Raw genomic sequence first — 26507 nt, 5'->3', positions numbered from 1 at the left:
TCTGTATGTTACATTATCATCGTTTACAAATGGCAAGACGGCTAAATTCAATATCTTGTGAAAATGTTTTTGAAAGGGATGGAGTTTATACACGTATAAAAAGAAAATCTGACAACCATTTTCTCCACACAAAACGTCAATTCAATTAAAATCTTAACAAATTTTAGTGTGGGTAAAAAAACAAAACATTTTGGACTCATTGGCTAAAGACTGTTCCCATTTAATATTACAATGTAGTATGGATTCATTAATAATACTACTATGCCAATTTTCATGGATAGGGGAAAATTGTTTATTCATTTTAATTTTGTGGATTCGTCTATAATTAATGTTAACTTCATTTAACATTTAAGTATACTTCAGGGTTAAATTTATCCATGAAATTCATGAAAAATGATACCACAGAAATATAAATGAATCTACTGATTAATGAGCAATGTATTTTACCATTTTATGTAAGGTGGTACCTAACACGGCAGGGAGATAACTCTGTAAAATCAGCTAAACGTTTTAATTACATTATGTTGTGAAGGGAATCTTAAGCTTCTCAATGATCAAAATTAGTGTTTGACAAACTGCTATATAACCAGTGCATTTTTTCTGATAAAACAGTTGGTTCAAAATTTTTGAAATTTTTATATTTTTGTTAAAGGGTCAAAGTAAATACTTTGTCAAAATTTTATGAAAATTAAACGAGCCAAATTAATTTTAGTAAAGGTGTTGCGTACCACCTTAAGTTTTGACAAAAGAACATTAACTACAAAAAAGGACCTTTTAGATAGTTGAGATAGCAATTTAAGAATCAAACAAATAATGAATAATGCTACACTACAACTACCTTTCCCAACCTAACAAATTTATGTTTTAAAAACTTTTTAAAAACTGCAACAGATAAATGTTAAATAATAATACATTATACAAAAACTGTAACACCTTATTTTATTTTAGTACAACATATGCTAAAATAAAGACTAGAAAATAGTAAAATTTATCTATGTTATATATCTGCAGACTAGATTAGTTAAAAAAAAAAAGTAACAACTGCTTTTGTCTGAACTTAAATAGATACTGTGAATAAACTATACCATATGAGATCTATGTGTAGGCAAAGTAAAAAAAGTGTGTGCTTTATAAGATCAGTTAAAAAAAATACCAATTAATGTGATGTTTAACTAATTATGATACTGAAGATAATAATTCATTCATCTAATTTAAAAATATTAATCCAACCATAACGATTTATCAGGCATGAAACAAATGCAATTTTCTGTATGTACAGCTACATAATAAATGCTTGTCATGAGTTCATTAATGCTTAAAATAATTTTACAACTTGTTATACAGATGAAATATATGAATATACAAGTAAATAATGGGCCTGTTAATTGGAGGTAATACGAAATGGTAGTTAAATCATATAACTGATTTCCTTACTCTCAATTTCTATGATTAGGCAAAGAAAATATCCACTTCCAAAAATGTATTGCTGATACAAAATGTAGGCTATTTAAGCTGTTACAGCATTGACATTATATGTATTAACCTTTCTTTTCACAAGTTGTTGGTTCTATCCCTATCGTAAATTATTTACTCAAAACATATGTATATATAATGCAGTTTAATTGAAAACAATGTGTCTCGCTTTCATTTCAGCAGCTTAAATTTTTTTTAAAAGCTCCTGTAAGAAACATAACATGACATATCAAACGTAATGCATAAGAAATGTTTAACACTTTTAAATGTTTTAAACTGTTAACTAAAGTAAAATGCCGTAACAATATTTTCGGTCATGGAAAAAATTAAATGCTAAAAAAAAAAAATCTGGGGAAGACATGAAAAACAATTTATGTGCCCTAATTTAAAATATGACAATTGTATGTTAAAAATATTATATATATATGGTCCCATTAACAATTCTATTTAGTAAAAGCACAAGATAATGAATAAATGTCTCAATAATTATCAACAATATAAAATTTAATAAATAATTAATATAATTTCAACACAAATTATAACAATTTCAATTCTTCAACAGTCAACAAACATTTCATACAACATACTAGTCTAAAAAATTACGACGTCTTGACAAAAATAGCATTGGTGTAATGAAGTCTTATAAGGTGAAAGTTGAAATAGCCTGTCAAGATGTCATTATTATTTGGACTAACATTTGATACAAAACAAAACAAAAATAAAATTTTCCTGTGATCAAATTTTGTACATGTATTTAGCAAAGGTACTAATATATATATGTATTAAACAAATTTTAAGAACACTTGGGTAAAAGAACATATAAAATTGATCAAATTTATGAAACTGATTTAAACAACTATCAAAACATCAGATCAAAATATTTTAGGAGAATTTGTAGTCTAAAACATTTTAGAACATTGTTTAGACACTGTAAGACATTGCATAATGTTGTAAGATATTGTTAGACATTGTACATTGTAGGACATTACTGCTACATTGACAACAACACTTAAGTAAACTGCATCTTTTATTGTCGACATGTTTTCGCTGATTAGATCGGCGTCATCAGGACAAAGTATACAAAATTAGAACCCCTGAAGTACAAAGAAGTGGCATCATGTATGTGACATCATAATTGTCCATTGTTGATGTTGCTATAGGATACTCTATATCATTATGTAATGTTGAATAGAAAATGAATTAAACATAGTACAATGCAAATGAAGTTACTACAAGTAAAATTAGAGTTAATCTATAATTGTTCTAATTGTCTTTATCCTAAAAATGGTTGAAAACTCTTATACTGGTAAGTGTATATATTTATGTACATATGCATTTATATTGTTCATTTTATGCTCTTTGTGAGTTTTCTTGAATAAAATAATTTGAATTTGAATTTGTATAAATAAAATGTGTTTTTAAAAAGAAATATAAAAATAAATTTGTGTTACATGAATGTAATTACTATGTAAGTGTACAGTTGTATAAAGTTTCTTCCTAATTTGGACAACACTTTTGGGGCACAACACTACTACCTCGACTGGCTTCCAGGACATTGTACAAAATTGTAAGAAATTGTTAGACATTGTAAAGCATTGTTAGACATTGTAAAACATTTTAAGATAATGTCAGATATTGTAAAATAAGATATTAAAGGACATTGTTGGTTGTGACTTGGGTGCATCTATGAAATGATTCCTTTAATTAATTAAATTTTATCAAATATACTGGTAAAAGATAAAAGTGTTTTTCATAAGCAAACTATTTGATAATAATTTATGTTCTAGTTGTATACTTTTAAGAAGTTTAATGTGAAAAAATGTTTTCATGAAACAACCATTTAATTCCTTTTTCATTAAAAAAAAAGTTTTAACATAAAAAATTAAGTAATGACCTATACAATTGTATTGTTTATACCCATTACCATAAACACTACCCTACAAATAATAACATTTTCAGATCTTTTAGAGTCAACATTTGTAATAATATATATACATTGTATTCTATAAATTCAGAAATTGTAACGTTAATAGTGCAGGGATACAGGCAATCCCCTCTATCTGGTAATAACGTCATAAAGGCACGCATAATTTTTTCCAGTGAAGAACACACTTGAAAGTAGTCTATTGATGGACATACAAATAACGAATAACCTTGCATCAATCACTAAAACTACCTTTCACAACCTTACACATTTTATCTTTTTAAAAACTGAAACAGATATATATGTGTGCATTTATCATTGTGATTTCATGGAATCCCCATACATTTAAATGTAATTGCTATCAGAATATAAGTTCTTATTATTGTGATACCCACCCAGTCACATTATTTGCCTTCATTGACCTTCACACTAATTTCAGAATTTACAGCAATGATTTTTTTAACAAGACATTTCCTGAATCTCAAATCAATTCTAAAATTTCATTTTAAGACAAGTTACTTCCCTTTCTGAGGAGTTAGAACTGGTTTACTACAATCTAGAGCTATCATGAGAAGTAAATGAAAAAAGTTATACCCTAAGTATACAATCATTTCTTGCATCAAATCAAGTATGATTTTATGATTTTTGGATGTTATATATAATACATGTAATATGGCATTTTCAACTATCAAATAATCTCAGCGGAAAAAATAACAAATAAGTGGTTACACTTAGTAATTCTCAACATAGCTTAGTACTGCAAATAAATTGTTTAACTCCTCAAGAAATGAAAAGTGTATCAAATTATAATATCCGATTTTTTTTTAGAGAGAGAGAGCAAGAGAGTCACTTCAAGGTTCCAAAAATGACTCATTACAATGAGCTTTAGTTTCTATTGTACCGAATTACATTCAACAAAATTCTTCACTTTGATTGACTAGAGAATTATCATCAAACTGTGCATCTACTTGGTCCAGTATCCATGGTGATTCTTCAATAACAACAGAAATCAGACGATCTAAGTAGAACTTTTGGCGACTAGCTTCTTTCACAATTTCTTTAAGAGAATCTGTTACTTGTTCCTACAGAAAACAATTAAACATGCTCATTATACACATTAAACTATAGAAGTATTTGGTAAATAGGAAGTTGACAATCTATTAATATGAAATGCGATCACACAGTAACACAAACTTGTTCGTATGAAGAATAATAAAATAAATATCAGGAACATTTCATTTGTGGTTCGTGACTGAGGGACAATAGCTGTCCAATTCATCTTCACCGATTTGACTCAAATTATGGGTGCATTACCTTTGTGCACATTACCATTACATTTGTTCAATTATTTACATGTATCAGTACCCCTTCCGTTAGTAAACTTCTCATAAGGCAGGGGAAAAAAGAGATGAAGCCCCATATTTTTTTTTCGATTTTCAGATACAATTCAACAATTCAAATGTGTATGCAAAATTTAAGAAAATCTGTGACAAAGCCCATTTATTGTAACTTGACCTTAAGCTATAATGGAATAATTTTATACTTGATTTTAGAATTCAATATGAACAATATATAATTTTAATTAACAAACTACATGTATTTTCAAATTTAAAAATTAATAATTGATAATCATATCTTCATTTTTTTTGTATTTCTTAGTTAATGTGTCATTAAAGGATGGGCGAACATAGATGTTAGTACAAATGCACATATGATTGGACAGACAGACAGTCAGTGGCAATACTGTACACCCTGTGTCCTTCAGATTTGGGTATTAATAGAAAGAACCGTTTAAGACATGCCATTACAAGACTATCCGAAAAGTGTGTGTTAAATAGATGTTATTTACCGTCACAAATGATTGTGATATAGATGCAATTAATTGAAGTCCTGCAGCAACAACAAAATAGAGAACATGAAAAGTCGTTGATGTGCAGATAATCATGAGAGGTGAAATAATAAAATGACAAATACTAATTAAAATCATGAAACAAATTTAAATTTTGCTCATGTTGAAAGCTTAACAGTGACCTATTGTTGTTAATTTCTGTTTCGTTTGGTCTCTTGTGAATAGTTGTCTAATTGGCAATCACACCACACCTTCTTTTTTTATATTTAAGATATCAAAGTTTGTCTTTAATACTTTATAGATCATTATTGTAAGAGTTGACATAGATTAAGACCACAATACTTAGAACCATCTGAGATCACATTGTAGAAACTTTAGATTTCCAAGTAATTGTCTTTCATTAGTTATAGGAAAATCTGTGTCATTTCAAGGTGTAAGAAAAAAGATGTTTCAAGTTGCATTGATTTTTGTAAATTATAAAATATACCCACCAACTGATAAATGTTTCTCTAAATAGAAAGATTATAGTGTAGACTTGAAAGGGTAAAAGCATAAGGTTAAGAATTTATATACTTAGTAATTTCACATTGGAAATATATGAATCCACTGAATAAAAAATTTTTAAAAAATCCTTGATAAAAAATTTAATTTAACATATCGGTACCATAATCAAGTTATAAACCATTACTGTGTTAAGATTAAGCTTACTCATGGTCAATTGTCAGTATCAGAATCAAAAGGAATATGGGATATTTAATTGCTTGTACCCATAAATGAAAATTTCATTCTGTCATTAGAAAAATTTCATTGTTTATGACATTCACAACATTAGAATACATCCTTTTAAAAACATTTGTACTACAAGCGTGCATTTGTACAGTCCCCATTATAAAAGCCTCTTATATACATACCTTTGTGGCAGATTCTACATTTAGACTCTCCATGGTCATCTTGTAATACTCTGTCTCCCCAGAAACTGCAAAAATATAATACGAAAGCACATTAATAAGGCTCTTTATACAGTTAAACATCAATTAAGGTAGCACAATACAAAGATTTTATAACTCCAACTCCCAAGTTTTAACATGCTGTAACTTTCTTAATAACGCTTGAAAATTTATAAAAGTGGTAGTTTTGGATAGCTAACAGATTACTCTTTCAAATTAATGCAATGTTAGTATTATGCAACAATCATGTAACCAATTATAATGTTAACTGAGTCTAAAATATTGTTCACCAAATTTCCACTTTCAAATGAAATTAGCTTCTGCATATGTATCCCTAGAGGGTTGATTTTATTATATGTTGTTCCTATACAAAAGGTTGTCTCAGATTTCAGATAGAATGTATAGAACAAATTTTACACCTAATTAAACATTTTCTTCTTTTATGTGGTTAGGATGTTTACACTAATTAGGGATTTATGAGAGAATGGAACACCATAGAGACAATTTGAGACACCCTTTTGAAGCCCATGAAGTGTTGATTAAGATTTGGTTAAGATTTTCTGTATAGTTAAAGAGATGATAGAGCTAAATTCATTCAAGTGAACCAACCCAGATTTTGCCACTAATTACATAATAATTGATTACATAATAATTGCATTATAAAAATATTGCATTCATTTAAAAGATTGATCTTTTATCTATCTATATATACCTCTTTTATTATTTTCTATGCATTCATAAGAAAGTTACAGCATTTCAAAGGTTAGTGATTGGAAGTAAAAAAATGTTTGTATTGTGCTACCTTAAAAGGTCATCTTTTTTAAAAGTGTTTTTAAAATGTGTTAGCTGATCTGTCAAATATCAACTAAAATATAAGGTTATGTCTTTCTATAGCCTATAGGAAGCCTGTAGTGCTCAATTTTTAACCTAGATAAAAGTTAGAATATATATACCTTCATGGCTGTCAAGTTCAAGTATTCGCCAAACTTTATCTCAAGAGGAAGTTAAAAATGTATCCATTTATAATGTCCAATGAATATTAAACTTGTCTAATGGTGTTGACCATGTTATTGCTGGAAGGTATAATGATCCCCAATGAACATTCATGTGCTTAACAAAACTTAATATTTAGATAATGAATTTCCGAGAACTGCCTCCTCAGTTAAATGTTTATACTAAACAATTGAAAGATTTATAATACTTGTACAAGTTACAAAAAGTTAATTGATATCGAAGAATATTAAAAAAATATTTTTTTCAAAAGAAAGATTGAACAACTGTAATAGTAAAGCAAAATATATGGGATATGACACAAAATCACTACAGATCCAGCAAAAAATCCACAAAAAGCAAAGGAACAGAGCTTGTATTGCTGTTCTTCATCTCAAAGTCACAATGGGCCTTCAACACAGAGCAAATAAACTTTCACTTCACTGCAAGTTTAAGATTGCTCCTATCATTAATTTGAGTGTAATTCATGGCAAAAATAATTTGGATAGACTTTGTAAAATGTAGCACCAACAAATCAGGCCCAGACCACTCCTTCTAGCCAAGCGAGATGATACAATACAGATTGTTTAAAATTACATTACCATGTCTTTTAAATCTTTTTCTGACATTATCCCTGAGAGCATTGTCTCTCTGTTCCTTCATATCTCCCATCACTTTGGTCTGTAAGCTCAACTGTTCTGATAACGCTGCAACCTGCTGCTTTAAATCATCTATTTCTTCCTTGGCCTTCACTAGTTCTTCCTAAAAACATTTAAAGAAAGATAAAATATACACAATTTTATAGTGAGAACACTTCTTCTGCTATATTCCATTAAAAGTTTAAATATGGCCCTATAATAACCCAACATTCTATATATTCATTTTGGTTTGATAGCAGTCTTATCTTTCTTTCAGAAATAAATTCTGCCCTGAAAGAAACGAAACTTCAAAGTTTGCAATACATTTGTAGTAGTAAAAAAAACTTAATTAAATGACAGAATAAGAACAATAACTTTATACATGTTATAGGTAGTCACAAAACAAAAAGTAAAATAACAAAAATACAGAACTCTGCGGAAAATTCAAAATTGACAGTCCCTTATCAAATGGCAAAATCAAGAGCTCCAACAGCTGCCATATTCCTGACTTGGTATAGGCATTTCCTGATGAAGAAAACTTATGGATTTAATCTGGTTTTATAGCTAGCTATACCTCTCACTTGTATGACAGTCGCTTAAAGTATTATTTTGAGGGAAGTATTTCACAAAACACTGTTGTGAAATTCCCAAACTATTTTGTATAAATTTGTTAGCTGCTTATTATCTAACTTGATAACAATTTTATGTTTACACTTGAAGATAGCTTCTTAGGTCTCCCTACCTGCATTGTAAATTTCTCCTTTAACTCATCAAGGTCATCATCAGACAGACTACATGGTATGTCTTCGGGGTCTTTATCTTTCATTTCTGTCAGAACATGCTTCAATTTCTCCCATTTGTCTTCTTCTGACATATTTCTACAATAAAAATTACGATTTTTGACATGCTGCCTGAAAACTGTCCTTCAAAAACAAAATCATAGTTTTCAAAAACAAAACCATACTTTTCAAAAACAAAACCATACTTTTTAAAACGTCACATTAATAATTTACATACATGTGTAAGCTTGCTGTTTGGTTTGAGCCAAGGCCCTGAGAGCCTCTGTGTTGAAAACTGTACTTTGACCTATAATGGTTAACTTTAACAAATTGTGACATGGATGGAGAGTTGTCTAATTGGCACCCATACATCTTCTTATGTATATGTAAAGAAATGGTATAACCAAAAATGCACAAATTAATGAAGGCTTCATTAAAGAGTTGTGATGGTCATGCAGTGAAGTCTGTTGGTGTTCAGTTGTTTGTATTTATTCCTTCAGTCTAATCCCACTGTGTTTAAGGACTGAGTATATACACATGTTAAGTGTACTCATCCTATTGTAACAATAACTGTAATACCAAAACTATGTGTTTACCATCCCCACTCACAAGATCACATTTTCTTGATCAGAGAACCATGAATTCTGGGTCAAAACTATAGAATATATATTTAAATGTTTACAATATAATGTATGATGAGCATGTGAAATCAGTCTCAAGTAGATTTGACCATCACTGGATGGAAATTTACATGAGTATCATGCAGATGACACACATGGAGCAGGTTCTGCTTGCCCTTAGGGAGCACTTAAGATCACCCCTAGAGTTTTAGAGAAGTGTGCATTGCTCAGTCTGTAGTTTTCTATGTTGTATGTTTTTGACTGTTTTTTTGTCTTTTCATCACCTTTTTTTGTCAAGGCGTAGTCAGTTTGTCTTTGATTTCTGAGTTTTATAACCATTTTAAGTATTTAGTTTTATATCAATTAAGTATTTTCAAACTCTTGTTTTTTTTTACAAAATTTAACCTCATACAGAATAGAGAAACTGACTGGAAAACACAATGTGCCCCTATTATGTCAAATATACCTACATGTGTTCTTGAGAGACAACTAGATACAGTTCTTGGCTATCATTCAGGACACTTTGTAAAAATCTGTCATCAATTAACTGACTTGCTAAATACCCATTCATCTCAAGAACTCTGAAAAATTAAATTAAGAATTTTAAAACATATTTTTCACAAATTTTGAAACATAAAAATATCATATGTGGTTATTAAGGTGGTACCTAACACTACAGGGAGATAACTCTGTAAAATCAGCTTAACGTTTTAATTACGTTGTGTTGTAAAGGGAATATTAAGCTTCTCAATGATCAAAATTGGTGTTTGTCAAACTACTATATAACCAGTGTAATTTTTCTGACAAAACAGTTGGTTCAAAATTTTTGCAATTTTTATATTTTTGTTAAAGGGTCAAAGTAAATACTTTGTCAAAATTTTATGAAAATTGAACAAGCCAAATTTATTTTAGTGAAAGTGTTGGGTACCACCTTAAACGAAATAAATTAATATGACTTGTGATATAAAACATGTAAATGTGTTGTGAACTAAATATACACTGATGTGACTAGGGTATAGATATATGGTCATCCATGGACTGCTTGTGTTTGGCAGTAAAGTTGGGTGTTCATTTGGCTGTTCTGAAACCATGGAATGGAGATTTTTAAAATCGTAGGCCTCATATAAAGAGAGTGCCACACTCTTTGCACTTTAAAGAATCCTTGTTCTCTACAAATGCAGGTGGCCTATTAGAAAGCAATAATTTCTGCCACTATATTACAAACCCTCAGTTTCAGAATTTCCTACTGTTTATCCTATTCAACCTATACTGTCCTACTGAACCCAACAATGGTATTTATTATTATTTTGCGTCCTGAATATTCATTAAATATTTGCCACAGGACATTAAAAAACAACTAATATACCTGAATTATATTACAAATCTTAATATTTTCTGTTTTTCATATTCAAAATAAATAAGAAGTAGAATGAGCTAATAATCACTAGTTTCTACACCGGCTCTTGTTTTTGAGTGAAAGTGAATAGTACATTCCAAAATATATAAAAGAAGCTCTTATTTGAAGAGGAAAATGTAACCATATAACAACTACTAGACTGATAACCAGTATACCCCACTCTGTTGGAAGGTTTATGAGGAAAGGATTTCACTTTTTAATAAACCAAGATATTTTTGCGGGAGCATGAAATATGGTAGACTTCTATAAATATTAAAATTAGCTCTAACAATTTAACTCCTGAATCTACGAAACCTAAATGCTTTTTTATTCTGTTGCATTTATTAATGTTTAATATATGGTACTTGAGGAATATATAGATACTGTTATTCCAAAAATTATTGTGCGGTTTTTATTTATGCCACTGAGTGAGTAAAGCAATAATAAGAACTAGCATTCTGATATCTGCATATTTCTGTAACCAGATTAACCTGAAATTGAAATAAACAATCTAGCATTCTTACCCATTCTCCAAAAATTATAAATAAATACACACAATAATTTCTGAATTTACAGGATATAAATAGGAACACATTGTGTGTCATACCTGCAACCTAACAGTGAATCTAGGTTGTCTTCACATTTAACAACCATCAGGTTACCATAAGAGTCTGTGTGTAGAGTCAAGCCAAACAAATTGCCATATTTCTGGATACAGACACACTTGACTTCCTGTCTCTCCTGATTCCCAAGAAGTTCAAACAGAGTACATTTGCTGGTAGCTTGTTTCTTCTATATAGTTATGATAATAAATAAGAATAATTTGTTAAGACAAAAATGTAAAAAATGATAAATGCTCTAAATATTCAAGAAACACAAATTTTGGAATTTCTTAGACAGTGATCTCCATTCATGCCTTTGTTTATGTAAATTCTGAATTTTATAACCAATTTTAAATTTCTTTTGTTTTTATAACAGTTAAAATTTCACACAATAAAAAATTGAAAAACAACATACCTTCCTAGGAGGCTTTTCTAATGTTTTCACTTTCCTTTGTCTCAACCTTCAATACAAAATTTCATTAATGTATGTGTATTTTTGATGGATTCTGAATAAATCTTTCAGAAACTTTCAATTTTTTCAACACAACTCATATACAATAGTAGTACATTGTTGAAAAATGTTTTAAGCTCTATGAACAGGAAGAAAAGATTTTTTTTTAAATTCTTTTTCTATCACTTTATAATAATCCTGTATTGATATTTAAAAATAAATGCTTTTTACACTTGTATAGATAAAAAATTAATCTAAAAATTTATAAGAACAAAAGTTTTTTGTACCCTGATAATGTCTCTGACATGACGGTTGGATCTGAACATTTCCGTAACTTTGCAAGCGGTGAAGAGACAACTGAAGATGGCGATGTAGATGGTGTGGAATTATGGGATGGCAGGAAAATGACTGGTGATCTTCTAGCTTCTTTTGAGATTTGTCGTGCAGCCATGTATTTTTCACGGTCTAATGGTGAAGTGAATTGTTCCAGATTGTCTTGTTCCTCTGATTCCAATCGTAAGAGTTCATAAACATGTGATAACAATAGTTCCTTGTCACTTACACTTATATGGTCATAGTTATCTACAAAGAAGATTGAAATCATGTGATTATTATATCTCCTCATAGTCTCTTTTGATTTACATTCCATTTTTCCAAAAAATATGCAATTTTTTTCTGTTTTTTTAATTCGATAAATTGTCAAAGAGTCTTTTGATTTACATTTTTTGGCTAAATAAACAAAATTAAAAAGAAAATTAGCTAATCTGGCAGTAATGGAGGCTAATAACAATTTCATTTATCTATAATCATAAGTTATAGTTTACCTAAAAATGGAAGTCTGATTTCTGCCAGGTCTTCTCCTTTTACATGGTGTCCTACAATACAAGGACAAATAAATTATTGTTAACATAGTAGCCATAACTAAAGAAATTTGCATATATATTGAGACTAATATTCCCAGTACATGTATATGTATTTTAATTGCTGCTGTAAAATTCAGAATGTAGCCAATGACATGTTTGGCTTCATTCTGTATCTATGTTAAACATGTTAAAGGTCAATCAACTTTTTCAGGGTCAATGACCTTATCTTATTGACAAATCAATTTCCTATAACACATCAGCACACTTAGTTTTGTCAGGCTGTGTTTGATAAGTCTAAGTTCTCCATTGAACAGTACAAAAGTTATGTGCAGGACATGAATCAGACAAGGTTTAACTATCATGAGGGTCAATGTTCATAGTCAAGGTCAAATGTTCTTATTTTTTTAATATGGCATCCCCCAGCCTATGATGCAACTGAATACCAAGTTTGGTAACCACTGGTTCATAGAATAAAAGTTGTGGGTCACAAATTGTAGAAGGATCAACTTTAAATGGGAGTGACCTGACTTTGGTTTATGACATCCCACAGCCAATAATGCATCTGCATGCCAATCTATTTTAGTTGAAAAAATGCTGTAATAATGGCTTTACATAATGAACTGATACTTTCTTAAAAGATTTTTCCCAGCAGTGGGAGTATTTTTCCTGTAAAGTTCAAGGTTTCATCTTTCAGATTATGTAATAAAATTCTACTGTTCGCGATAAAAATTTCACTGTTCGGGGGTGTTGAAATTAGTGGGGGTTATTAAAATAATGATACTTAAAGAAGTGATTTTTGGGAAGGAAATTGAGGTATGATACTTAAACAAGTGATTTTTATGTCATTATCCTAGATTCAGTACAAGGTCATCACCTGAAACGACCTGGCCATCCTAGACAACACAGATGTTGCTTCTGATAAGTTTAGAAACATAATTAGTCCCTGGATCATTAGTATTCTATATTTAAAGCTACAGTAAAATTAAATCACTTCTTCTAGTGATTATTTTGTAAAATAGGTGATTATTAAAGAAAGACAACTCTAACTTCCAACCTTTATGGAAATAATGTTACTTGAATCAGTGATTTAGAAAATCACTCATTTAAGTAAGTCCGCTGACTGCATACCAAGATTGATCAACCTCAACTCAATGGTACAAAAGTTATGCGCTGAATACAAATCTGTGATGGACAGACAGACAGACAACCGTACCATTATATACCCTTCCAGTCAGAAAGCATTGGTGATAATAACGGATTTAAATTGTAATAAGGATGTCTTCAATCAGTAGGCATTTATTAAAAAATAGCATGTGATGATTTTATAATAGCAATATGAAACATGTTTTTTTCAAGCACAGGATATATGATCCCTAGGTCTAATTTTTTTGTCTTATTTATATAATTTACCAGGCTAAGACAAATTCAAATAACTAATAATTCAATATATAGGTATATCTTTTAATAAGGTTCATTTCCAACTTACTTTGGAATGTTAAAATGAATTTGTGGAGTCCTTCTTTCTCTAGCCATCGTATCACATCTGATGTGGTCCACTGTCGTAACTGTAATTAAATAGTAAATTTTACATTCAATAAATATATATAGCATGGACTTATTTATATTTACAAAGCAGTAAGAAAAATGTTACGGTTAAATGTGTGCACAAAACACATATCAAGTAAGCATGGTAAGGATTAAACAGGTTTTTCCCTAAGGTTGTTGATGTGTAAAGCAGACCTATCAACTCACAACTTGAATGAAACTCAAAGAGACCAATTGAGACAGAAATTAACAACTATGGGTCACTGTATGGCCTTCAACAATAAGTAAAACCCATACCGCATTGTCAACTATAAAAGCTATGATGACCACCTATAGTTATTTATGGCAACACAACTTCTCTTTTTAATATACAATGTAACAGAAAGAATCTTGTCTTGTGTCCTTACCTGTCTGACAATAGTAGGCTCTCTTCTCAAGCCTTTCTTTATTGTTCCACCTAAAAAAAAAGATTTAAATAAATTTCAACGATCAGTCAAGTTTTTTTTGTCTGGATAAAATAAATCTTTAACTGACTATGCTAATAAAATTGAGAATGGAAATGGGAAATGTGCCAAAGAGACAACAACCCGACCATAGAGCAGACAACAGCAGAAGGTCACCAACAGGTCTTCAATGCAACAAGAAATTCTCGCACACAAGAAACTAAAAGTTAAAATAATACGACTAACAAAGGCCAGATGCTCCTGACTTGGGACAGGCGCAAAAATGTGGCGGGGTTAAACATGTTAGTGAGATCTCAACACTCCCCCATACCTCTAGCCAATGCAGAAAAGTAAACGCATAACAATACGCACATTAAAATTCAGTTCAAGAGAAGTCCGGGTCTGATGTCAGAAGATGTAACCAAAGAAAATAAACAAGATAAATATGTCTTATGATTAAGGAAAACATTGTATTTCCAAAGCATTCTGTTAGGCTAGCCTATTTTCCCTAACATATACACATTTTTCAAATCATAAAAGTAACATGAAGATTATTCGCCATAAAATAAATAAGCTTAACTTCAATTCTCTGATATCAAAACAGAAACTTACACAGGTAAGGTGGCCCAATGAGGCACTAACAGATGTGATTTTACCTTCTCAATATTGAACTATAGTATAAAACTGAGAAAGGAAATGGAGAATGTGTCAAAGCGACACCAACCCAACCATAGAGCAGACAACAGCTGAAGGCCACCAATGGGTCTTCAATGTAGCGAAAAACTCCTGCACCCGGAGGCGTCCTTCAGCTGGCCCCTTAAAAAATAAGTATACTAGTTCAGTGATTATGGACATCATACTAAACTCCGAATTATATATTTACAAGAAACTAAAATTAAAAATCATACAAGACTAACAAAGCCAGAGGCTCTTGACTTGGGACAGGTGCAAAATTGCGGCAGGGTTAAACATTTTATGAGATCTCAACTCTCCCCCTACACCTCTTGCCAATGTAGAAAAGTAAACGCATAACAATATGTACAATAAAATTCAGTTCAAGAGAAGTCTGAGACCGATGTCAGAAGATGTAACAAAAGAAAATAAACAAAATGATGATAATACATAAATAACAACAGACTACTAGCAGTTAACTGACATGCCAGCTCCAGACCTCAATTAAGTTATTATGCATGTAATTATCGCTATTTTACGAAATTTTCCTTTGATCTTGTTGACTGATAATTTCCTTTCTCAGCAGAATCGAGTGATATGAAAAATTATCACTAGAAACAAAGGGTGCATGTGGCATTATCAATGAAATTGAAAACCTTGTCATAAGTAAAATAGAGATAAACAGATTATCATTGGTCATCTCAACTTGATTGCTTTTCTCACTTTCGCCGTCCCGGCTCAAGCCAGAAAACCAATCTCGTTGAGATGATCAACAATAATCTATAATTATATAATACAGTAAACATGGTTTTCAAATCTCTTGATTCAGATTATGTATAATTCAATGCATTTACTATTTGATTTGTTGGTTTGATCTTCTGTTAGATCTGACCAATCAGACTGCAGTAATTGTTCAGTTGTGATCTGCTCTTTTTGAACTTCAGACAGTCTCTCCTCAATGACCTGTGTTTGCTCTGCATTGTCCTGCTGCAGACGAGATAAATTGTCAGCCAAACGCTCAGACGATTTTTCTAAGTCTTGCCTTGTGATGGACATTTGCTGAAAAAAAATTAATTTGAAATAATCAATTTCCATGCAAGTACAAAAGTAATGCATACAAAAATTCATATATTCAATCAGAATATTTTACATGATTTGGATAACTTAAACTTTAGTTTTCTGATCGACGTAACCATGGTAACTGACTGTTTTTTCTACAGATAAATTACCGTACACATTTTAGTGTTGGAATGATTCATTATTTGTGTAGCTCTTTCTGCCCACACTGGTACATAATAATAAAAAGCCACTGTCAAACAGGACATAGAGCTCAAACTCATTTGACCTTACATTGCAAGGTAACAGTTCACTTCAATTTTGTATTTACCTGGACCTATCTAAATATACCATGGATTTTGCAAGTTTAAATTATTGCGTTTACAACTCTGTCACATTTTTCGCAATAATAAAGACCTCAGAATAATTTCTGAATTTACAGTATTGGTTTCACTCAATCAGCATCTGATAGTAGTTAAAAGAAAAAATGGTTAGCAGTTTAATGGTTTTGATAATGAATACAAGACAACCTCTACTGAAAAACACTTTGGCCAAAAAAAAAAATATGTGTGTTTCCTATTACATGGAATTTCAAAATAGGGTAGGTAGGTGTTTTTTTTGATTTTTTGTTGTTTTGTTTTTTTTGTGAAGGGGGATTGAAATTCAACATAAATATTGTTAAAAAAAATAGATAAAATATCTGCTGATTATGTAGTCATCAGTAATGATTAAATTTGTTTGCAGTTTTTAAATCCTATATATTAAAATAAATCAAATGTCCTAAAATATTTATATGAATTATTATCTACCATCCATAGTTTGTGTCTTTATTTGTTTTGTAAACAAATTAATATCCATTATTTACATTATCACACAGCCACAGGTAAACTAATTTGGCTATAAATTAGATGAAGCATGTTTGTGAAGAATCTCCAAACTAAAATCATATTTGTTATTATTTTATTTCTTTAAATAATCAAGTTTGAATTTACGAAAATAACCATTATTGATAAAATATAATTGCATAAAGTTTACGTTTTCTGAAGACTATTCATTTTTAGGTCATGGTTCTAGAGGCTTCCTCACAAATTTGTATATATCCAATATGGCGTCCATGACATGTGTTTACTTTTGCACTTAAATATTTGTGACAAAAGTCAGATTTCTCTTGCCAAAACAGATTTATATTTACATTGCAATAAATTATTCAGAAGGAGTTACATTCTGTTAAGGGCATACGATACAGTTTTGATCCTGTATTTACAAGTTCGTGAAAATTTGCATATAGGCTATTTTTTACCTGATTAATTCAAATATGTAATAAAAAATATACCTTCATGTGCTACTTTTTGAGTAAAATGAGGTCGAAATTTTGTATATTTGCTCAAAATTCAGATTTGTGGTCGTAATTTCTTTTTCGAAAGAAAGACATAACTTTTTTGTTATAAAAGATAAACACAAATTGTTTTTTGTTAAATAATCGGTAATTTCTGTATTTTATAACTATCCTAAAAAATTATGCATTTTTAATTCAGAAATAACTCATATTTATCAAATGTTCATGAATTGAGGAAAATACATCATTTTTTGCTGCATGTTTATCAAAATTAAAAAAAAAACTCTATTTACAGTTTTATAAAATTTGGGTCACATAATCTACCTGCAAAATGAAACAAATTGCTGTTTTGAAAAATAGGGGTCCATGAACTCATTTTCAAATAAAATCAGTTTAAATGATAAAAAATCTGTCGAAAAACGCATCTTTTCCCCGATATGTCACAGTTTGACGTCGCGAAAAATAACATTTTACGTAAGCAACGTCATTACCTCCCCTGTAACTGTATCGTATGCCCTTAAGATTGTATTTCTGATTCTGTGAGCATTTAGAGTTTTATTAAATTCTCCCAACAGCAACGTATACGTACTGATCTTGTCAACTGAGTCTTGCAAATTCAAACCATTTGAAGTAAAAGGGCATCTTATTCACATGGTTAAGGAAGATAATAAATAAAGACAACAATTTATCAAGAAATAGTTCTTTTTTATTCAATAAAACCGAAATCTTCTTGTCTGCAAGTTTGTAAATTTGCAACTTCTGGGTCCATTTACTGTCAGAAAAACATTGAAAATATCCGATTGTGCATGAATTTGACAGATTTACCCGAATATTCTTTTCTGATTTGCCGATATATTCTTTTATCTGATATTCGATTACATGATGAAATTAACATTAAACATATAGGGAAGGGTTTGGTGTTTTGAAATAATATTACAATAGCCAATATATTCCTTTAGCGGATATCCGAATTTTCGGAAATCGTCAAAAAAAAGTTAAGGGTCAGGATTTTGGCTGGAAAAAAAGGGTAGGTCGTGTAACCGGAAACAAACATATTTTTTTTTTGGCCTTATCAGATTACATAACATGAATATATGTACCTTCAGAACTTTAACAGATGGAGCTTTAGTTTCCATGTCACAGATTGCACACTGTTCCCTTTGGCTTACACATCTGCTTAACGCTTAACTGATCTCACAATCTGTCAAAAAAAAATAACAATATTAATCCTAGTCATAAGTTTAAAATAAATTATAAATCAATCTTTTTTATAACTCAAATACAAATTTTGGAAAATAAATGGGTGGTATATGCCTTAGGGACTCAATGAATTTGATACCCCTGCTTGCTTATACCCTTATATAGGGACATACATGTACATGTAAATCAAGAACAGTAAAAGTGATGCTACCCAAACTCATACTTTGTGTTTTGTAGTAATAAGCATTGCATATAAGTTTCATAAGTAAACTAATGTCAGTCTAAGTTAGAAAACCGAAACCAATTAAGGGACAAACAGACAGACATTCCTCATTACAAGTTACATATATGCATCACTTAAAGTAGAATGATGTACTCTACATAAGAAATTTAAGTTGATAGCAGTTTCAATTTGTGTAGGGAAATCAAGATTCTAGCTGTTTCTTAAGTTGTTCCTTCTAACTGGCAACAATATGGAATGTATAGCAGCTGCCCTTTTTTCTGGCACCAACTTCTATCATATATCAAGATAGTTAGGGATACATGTCATGCATGTACTATTGTCAAGTACTCGGGGTAGTGACTTCTGGGTATCGTACCAAATTTTACCCCTGATATTGGAAGCTGCACCGTTTCTTATATTTTTATCTTTAATTTGTTAACTTTGGCCTCTGACACACAATAACAATTTGTGGGACTTGTTGCTGTCTTTGAACAGACCTTGTGTTAAGCAACAACCAGTGCTAACCTGTGCACTATTCCAAACGTTGCTAATTTCTACCTATGCGCTACTATCCTGTGCACCGCTATCCTGTGCACTATCTGGCTTATTCAGCCTGTGCACTGCCTAACCAGTGCACGTATTTCCGCACAGTCGCCTATGCACCTATTACCCGGTGTGTAAATACAACTTTAATACTCCTGCAACCTTATTCAGGTACGCGGATATTCTTATTCAGATTCTATTAATTCTTTTATGAAGTGTAAATAATTACCTTTTAGCTTCTTAAAGCATGTAAAGACTTCTTGATTATCCAACAAACGCCTTTGTTTTGACAGCACATCAGCTTATATACTAAGGTTTTGGACCATACCATTTAATTTGGACGATACCATATGTCTTATTCATATGAGTGTTTATAATTACCTAACCCTTAATGCTAAAACGTTTGAATGACGGCCCTTATGTTTACGACTACCGACCGGAATATTTCTGGGTATGCTAACCACGACCGGTCCGTTACTAAATATTATAAATATCCATAGCAATGTAAACAAAACAAAACCAAAAGTAGACAACTGTTCAACTTTCAAACATAACGAGTTCGTATAACAATGTTTCAGCTTGATAAAAAAAATAAGAAGAAGAACACTAGTAGTAGTAAAATAAAACAGGTGAACCAAGTTCTTCACACTATGTGACTATGTCCTAATAAAACTATCTAAAAATCTGGGAACTTTTAAATCTGTCATGTGTTTTTCATGTTTGTGTATTGTGTATGATGTTTTTTTTCTTTTTTAACATACAACATGTACAATCATTTCATCATGTTCATGTGAAAGTTGTTTTTTTATTTGGCTTATTTAAACTGTTTAACATGATTTATACATTTGTCATGTTTGTTGTTGAAAGGAAGATGATGGTAAACATATGTAGTATTTTAGATAAAAGAACATGTTCAGATCTAGAGGTGGTGTAATACACACTGGTATGGGTTATTCCAATTTGCAGGTATAAATTGAAATTTTTGAAATCATAGAAAATTCAGAAATTATATTAATTTTAATTGCTCGTGCTTGTCCTGCAATTGATTAATCAAAGAGCAGAATGCTCTGAGGGATACGATTGCCATAGTTTTCATTGACACGTGTATAGCAGTTCTGCCAACTTTTCATTAAGCAAATGCATGAGATTTGGCCAAAATTGAAAAGATCAAAGAGGAAAAAAAATAGATCAAAGTATACTGCCGCAAAAAAGCATGAACATGCGTGAGTCTCAAGCATTTTTGGCAGTCCTGGTACAGCTTGATAGTATAAATTTTCAAAGTTAATTCAACTGCACATGCAAAATGTAATAATCTGAATAGTTACTCAACTTTAAAAGTAGCCAATCCCGGATACACGTGTATGTCACTGTATGAGAAATGTACTTATTGTGTTTTATTTTTGTACTATCACATACATGTGATGGACTGTGAAACTCAGATCAGGAGATTGGGAAATTTCGATCAGGAGATTGGGACTCAGATCAGGAGGTTTTTTATCGACATTAATTTTGTCGTTAATGTAACCTTACAATGTAGAAATTGTCTTTTGAAGTGTTCTTTCATTTACATCATAATGTAATGTGTTTATACACCCTAGTACCCTTGTTGCCTTTCTATTGAATCTATCTGAATGATTATCAAATAAAAATATTGAGAAGAATCTGTTTCTTGTTTAGTGTTGTGTTTGAAAATTAATTGTTCACTGCTTGCAAATAAATGATTATATACAAATAAGAAAGAAATATGCTATACATGTAAATTTGAAACATCATAAATTAATTAAAAAATAACTAACAATAACAATAGTAAATTGTATGGTTTTTTTTAGCATTATAAAAGTAATTTTTCTAGAAACTTGAGACTCTGTGTTAAAGATTTTGCTTTATTTAGTTGAATGACCGATAATCTATTTTACAGACCAAAATTATTGAGACATTTCAAGGTCAGAATTCTTATATAAATTTCAATTTAATCTTTGAAAAGAAGTCTAGATTCCCACAATATTTTGTAAATTTATATTATTTTGTTTGTCCAAAACATTAAATTACCATCCTTTTATGGTTATTTGATTAAAATATAATTCATTTATTTTACTATTTACATTTTTGAACGATAAATAACTTATAATAGTATAAATCAAAGGGAAGTAACCAAAATTTATTTCAAAAATTTAATACACAAAGTTTTTATCACACAACGGCAATTAGCAATCATTAGCCAGACATAAGCATCGTTGATTACCAGTATGTTTGACACCCAAGCTGTCAAGAGAAGCCATATAATTACACATCTTCTTTGATTTACAGGAAAAATTTGACACCTGTACCGCGTAGTAAGAGATTATCAAAAATGGAAGCTGAAATTTTTTTTTCATGAAATATTTCATACACGGGATTTTTTTCTCCTTAACTGGAGGACGGGAGGAGACCCCTGAAAACGGGAGTCGAGTGGTTCACATGTATGCTATAACTTCCAAGTTTACTTTCCACAGCAGTCAGTGAGAGTGAGAGAAGGTATTTCACTTCGTATCTTATCATCGTTAATTCTAGGAGGAACCCAATTTCTAACGCTTTAAAAATTATTTTTTGGAGTCAGTGGGCATGACTCCTTTCCGTACACACTCCTCTGTTTAAATTAAGTTCATTCTTCATATGATACGACGTTTATCGACATCTGACAACTTAATTTTTCTTGACGAGTCGTAGTGTATTTCGTTGACGGAAAATACTTCTGGAAGGCCAGAAGAGAGACAACTCGAAACGATAATATGGAAGATTCCATTTCGGCTGAAGGGGTGTTATAGGTAAACATATAATTTAAATGTAAATATTTTAATTTAAATGATGCATACGATTAAAAATCATGCAACAACAATAACCCTCAATAGCAGACAGACATAGAAAGAATCCCATGAGTTTCAAATTAATCAATGAAGTGGGGAATCCAGAGCAACCACTCAATCTCATACCCCTTGAAATCAAAAAATTTTTACGCATGCGCATTAATACATAAACAAAACCCGACTTGCGATTTGGAACAAGAACGTTTATTAAATGATATGATGAATGGTTCTCCATTTCTTTATGAGAGTACAGTATCAAATATCAGCTTCATAACGGTTAAATATAGAAAAACTCCACTTCAGTTCTTATATGACAGAAATAGAATTATCGGAATTCAGAGAACTCTCGCATTTATCTAAACTGGGGAATTCCCTCTGACATGTTTCTAAATTTATAAAAACACTAAATATAAATACTGCTCATTAATTCTGATTTTCCATATTGTTAAAAACACGCATATAAGTCAAGGGAAATATCAAACATGAAGATTATGAGAAGAACATTACAGGAAAGTTGTTTATGTTCATTTTTTTGCTTCTTTTTACCATTTAAAGCAAGACAATCATAAGAATCTGAGATGTTGCTGAATGTTTAGAATAAAACGGTTGACGTGAGGGAATGAGCCCTGAGTCAACGGTAAAAGTCTACAGATTGCTTGAAAGCAATCGTATCCCAAAAAGTAAACAGGGACTTAATTTAAAGTCACTCCGGAGATTGTTTAAACATGATAAAATTATGTGTTCCTAGAATATCAAAAAATTGCTATCAAATTAATTATTATGAATATTTTTTTTTAAATCAGTTGCAACTAGTGGACGCTTAAAGGTGACTGCAGGGTCATCATGTCCATTATAAATGATTACATGATCCCCCTTAACGGCTGATTAATAAAATATTTTAATTTTTTTCCATTAATATTTACGATTTTATTTCTCATGTTTCTTTTTTCCGATTTTTAATTTCCGTGCAACGTTTTTGCTGGATTAAACATTTACTAGAGGCAACTTTTATCACGTTTAAATGAAGTAACAAACTTATTTTACCGCCGAAATTTAGGTTGATGTACGTTTTCGAGTAACAAGCACCGGGTTGAGGACCCATTGGTCGCCTGGGACAGTTATCTGCTCTTTGGTTAGGTTATTTTACTTTTGACATATTCCCAATTTCAATTCTTAATTTCAGGTTCAATATAGGATTCAATTAGAATAATTTTCTCCCTTTATTTGTTATATACTAGGAAAACCTCATCAGAAGCTGAAGTGTACCTCTGTAAACTATATTCAAGATATACTGCTGTGTGAGCTTGGTGACACAAATAAGATGAATCACATACTTATCTTTTTTATGACCTTTTATAAGCTGTTAGACGATTCTTGAGTTTCAACTAAAAAAAATTGGTACCACCATATAAGCATTGAATTTATTTGCTCTCATTATACCTTACAATTATCAGGTAGACCTTTATCATTTTGATATTTTAAATTACAAGCATACCTGGTGATTTATCTGTTAACGACCTACCTTCCTAACACCTGTCGATGTACCTGATATACCTATCAATTATTCCCACTCCTACAAATTACGTGCTGTCCCGCCAAAAAGCATGGGATGACTTCTTTTCCAAATAATAACAAAACAAAGTATCAAAATAATACATCTTTCAGTTCTCACAGCTAAAAGATTTTACAAATTACGTGCTGTCCCGTCACTTTTTACATTACAATAATAACAACAAAACAAAGTATCAAAATAAAACAATTAATACTTTCAGTTGTCACAGCTAAAAGATTTTTTTCTTTAAATGAAAACATTAATAAAACCACAAGCGGATAGTACCTTACGTACATTGACACTAAACAAGTTTTACTAAGCAAGTTACTATGTTACTTAAAATTAATGATTCTAGGGTTAGGTCTGTTAACACTAAATGTGGGATTCATAAAACCTCAAAAATGTTACATTTCTTAACAAATAAATAGTGGGTGTCAAGGTCAGGCAATAAAAATCAGAAGCCTTGATCATTTCGCCATAAGCCTACATCATTTTGTTTTAATTTTCAGGTGTGTGACCAGAAATGATGGTAAAGGTGAAAATAAAACATTACTCAACCGTAGTCTAAACAAAAAGGCAGTACACAGAAATGACTGATCTTTTTAACATTTGAAAGGCTGACCTCAACCATTTTCTTTTAGAAGGGGGCAGCTTAGATTGTATTTTGTATAAAAAGATATTCTTTTTTTATCAGAACTGTATTAAAATTTGTTTTTTATTTCATGATCAGTCAAAAAGCTCTTTTTCTACACCCAACTAGTTTCGTCAATTACATGATGTAAGGCCGTTTTTATTAAATAAGTTGGTTTACGGATCCGCCGACCCAAATTTTCGCTAATTCAAATAAAAATAAACGCACATTTGTCCTTAAAAATTATTTCCGCCGACCTCATATTTCTCGATTTACTAAGAAAATTTTAAACGGAATTTTTGTGTTTACGTTTCGTATTCTGGTTCCTATTACTGCATTAAAAAATCGTTAACCAGTGCACCGGAAACGTGACTGGTAAGCTTTCCCCGACACCCAAAAGCGAAAACAAGTCGCCCTCTTCTTGACGATACTCGCTTTCAGTCGCTTCCGTCATCGGACATTTTCAATTTTTACCAAGTTGATGAAACATCATATTTTTTTATTGACAATTAAAGAAATTAAGACATAAACGGTTCATTATCTTAAGAAAAGAGGCTGAAGCATTGTATTTGCAGTGTGTAGCAGTTTATTTGATAAAAAATACAACTTTTTATCACCTCGAACATTTTTGCAAGTTCCGGTGCTTGTTACTCGAAAACGTACATCAACCTAAATTTCGGCGGTAAAATAAGTTTGTTACTTCATTTAAACGTGATAAAAGTTGCCTCTAGTAAATGTTTAATCCATTTATTGCATTAAAAACGTCATGTTCCTTTCCAAATAACTTGTCAAACATCGTTTATTTTTGTAAATTTTCTTGCATTCGTCCGCCATTTACGATTCCTAAACTACGGATCTGAACCGGACCAGCTAAACCGAAATCCGTACTTTTACAATAATTATTACGGACGCACGGATGGAACAGCTGACAGACGAATATTGACCACAAAGGAAAAAATTACGTATTTCACATGCATTAAGAGACTTTTAGTTACATCTAATTGATTGGTGTATATAATTCCCTATATTTTTTATGTATTGAATTTGTTTCAAACTTTATTAAAGTTGCTTAACTCTTAGACTATTACACTAGCTAATATCAATATATTATGGCCCAGCTTAAATTATATATTTTTTGATGAGAGACACTGAATTTCATACTTAAGATAGTTTTGAATTAAATTGTACTGTTGTATTTGATATATTATAATTTCTTTACATTTTTCAAAATAAAAAAAAAATTTTTTTAGTGCTAGATATTAAATATTTAGTTGGAAGTATCTCACAAGAACCTAAGTAAAACTTTTAATTTGAAATGTTACTTTAATTGTATACTCAGATATGAATTGAACAATATAAAAAGAACATTATTTAACATATGACCCTTTATACTATAGTAAAATCCAAACATTGTAGGGCACCAAGCGAATGAGCACTTCTCTTTCAAATCTCACCACTTCTCCCTATCAGTTTCAAAAAGAAAAGTCACTTCTCCCTATAATTCTGAAAAAGTGTGAGCCCTGCTGATATCCGTAAACCAAGTAAAAAAAAAAAAACTGGAAAGATCTAGTTTAAATTTATTTTTTTTCCCTCCTCCTACCCTAAGTTTTTTTGGCTGATGTCCGTAAACCAACTTATTAAATAAAAACGGCCTTATCTGTTTATTTTATTGCAACATTGCATGGTCGTAATTACACTTATGGCATTTTTTAACAAGGAAGAGTTGTTTCTTCTTGTCTTAGTTTTTATCATCTTTTAAATCTTCTCGTGGAAAATGACCCGATGGATTTATATGAGTTTAAATAAGTCTAATTTCTCACCATATGGAACAGTTTCAGGTCTTTTGATAATTTCTCAAATATAACTTCCGGTTTTCGGTTTTCTCTGGATTTATCTTCATTTAAATTTTACTCAAATTCGTATTTCGGTTG

General features: G+C 30.7%; 1 protein-coding gene across 1 annotated transcript; it reads right to left on the bottom strand.

Moving 5' to 3' along the window:
• Positions 1–4024: 4024 nt before the first annotated feature.
• On the bottom strand, positions 4025–26459 carry LOC139528247 (uncharacterized). The gene is made up of 14 exons (XM_071324133.1): positions 26397–26459; positions 18685–18785; positions 16047–16251; positions 14485–14534; positions 14019–14097; positions 12494–12544; positions 11957–12251; positions 11634–11679; positions 11224–11408; positions 9691–9801; positions 8564–8699; positions 7786–7945; positions 6158–6222; positions 4025–4479 (listed from the first exon to the last, which is right to left on the bottom strand). Exons 2-14 carry the CDS (start codon positions 18718–18720, stop codon positions 4309–4311), a joined length of 1590 nt encoding a protein of 529 aa, XP_071180234.1. The 5' UTR covers positions 18721–18785; positions 26397–26459; the 3' UTR covers positions 4025–4308.
• Between the last annotated feature and the right edge of the window lie 48 nt (positions 26460–26507).

The sequence above is a fragment of the Mytilus edulis genome, chromosome 6, assembly GCF_963676685.1.
Source record: "Mytilus edulis chromosome 6, xbMytEdul2.2, whole genome shotgun sequence".
NCBI classification, from domain to species: Eukaryota; Metazoa; Mollusca; class Bivalvia; order Mytilida; family Mytilidae; genus Mytilus; species Mytilus edulis.
Note: the sequence above shows the minus strand (reverse complement) of the source record. Positions and strands in the feature narration are given on the sequence as shown.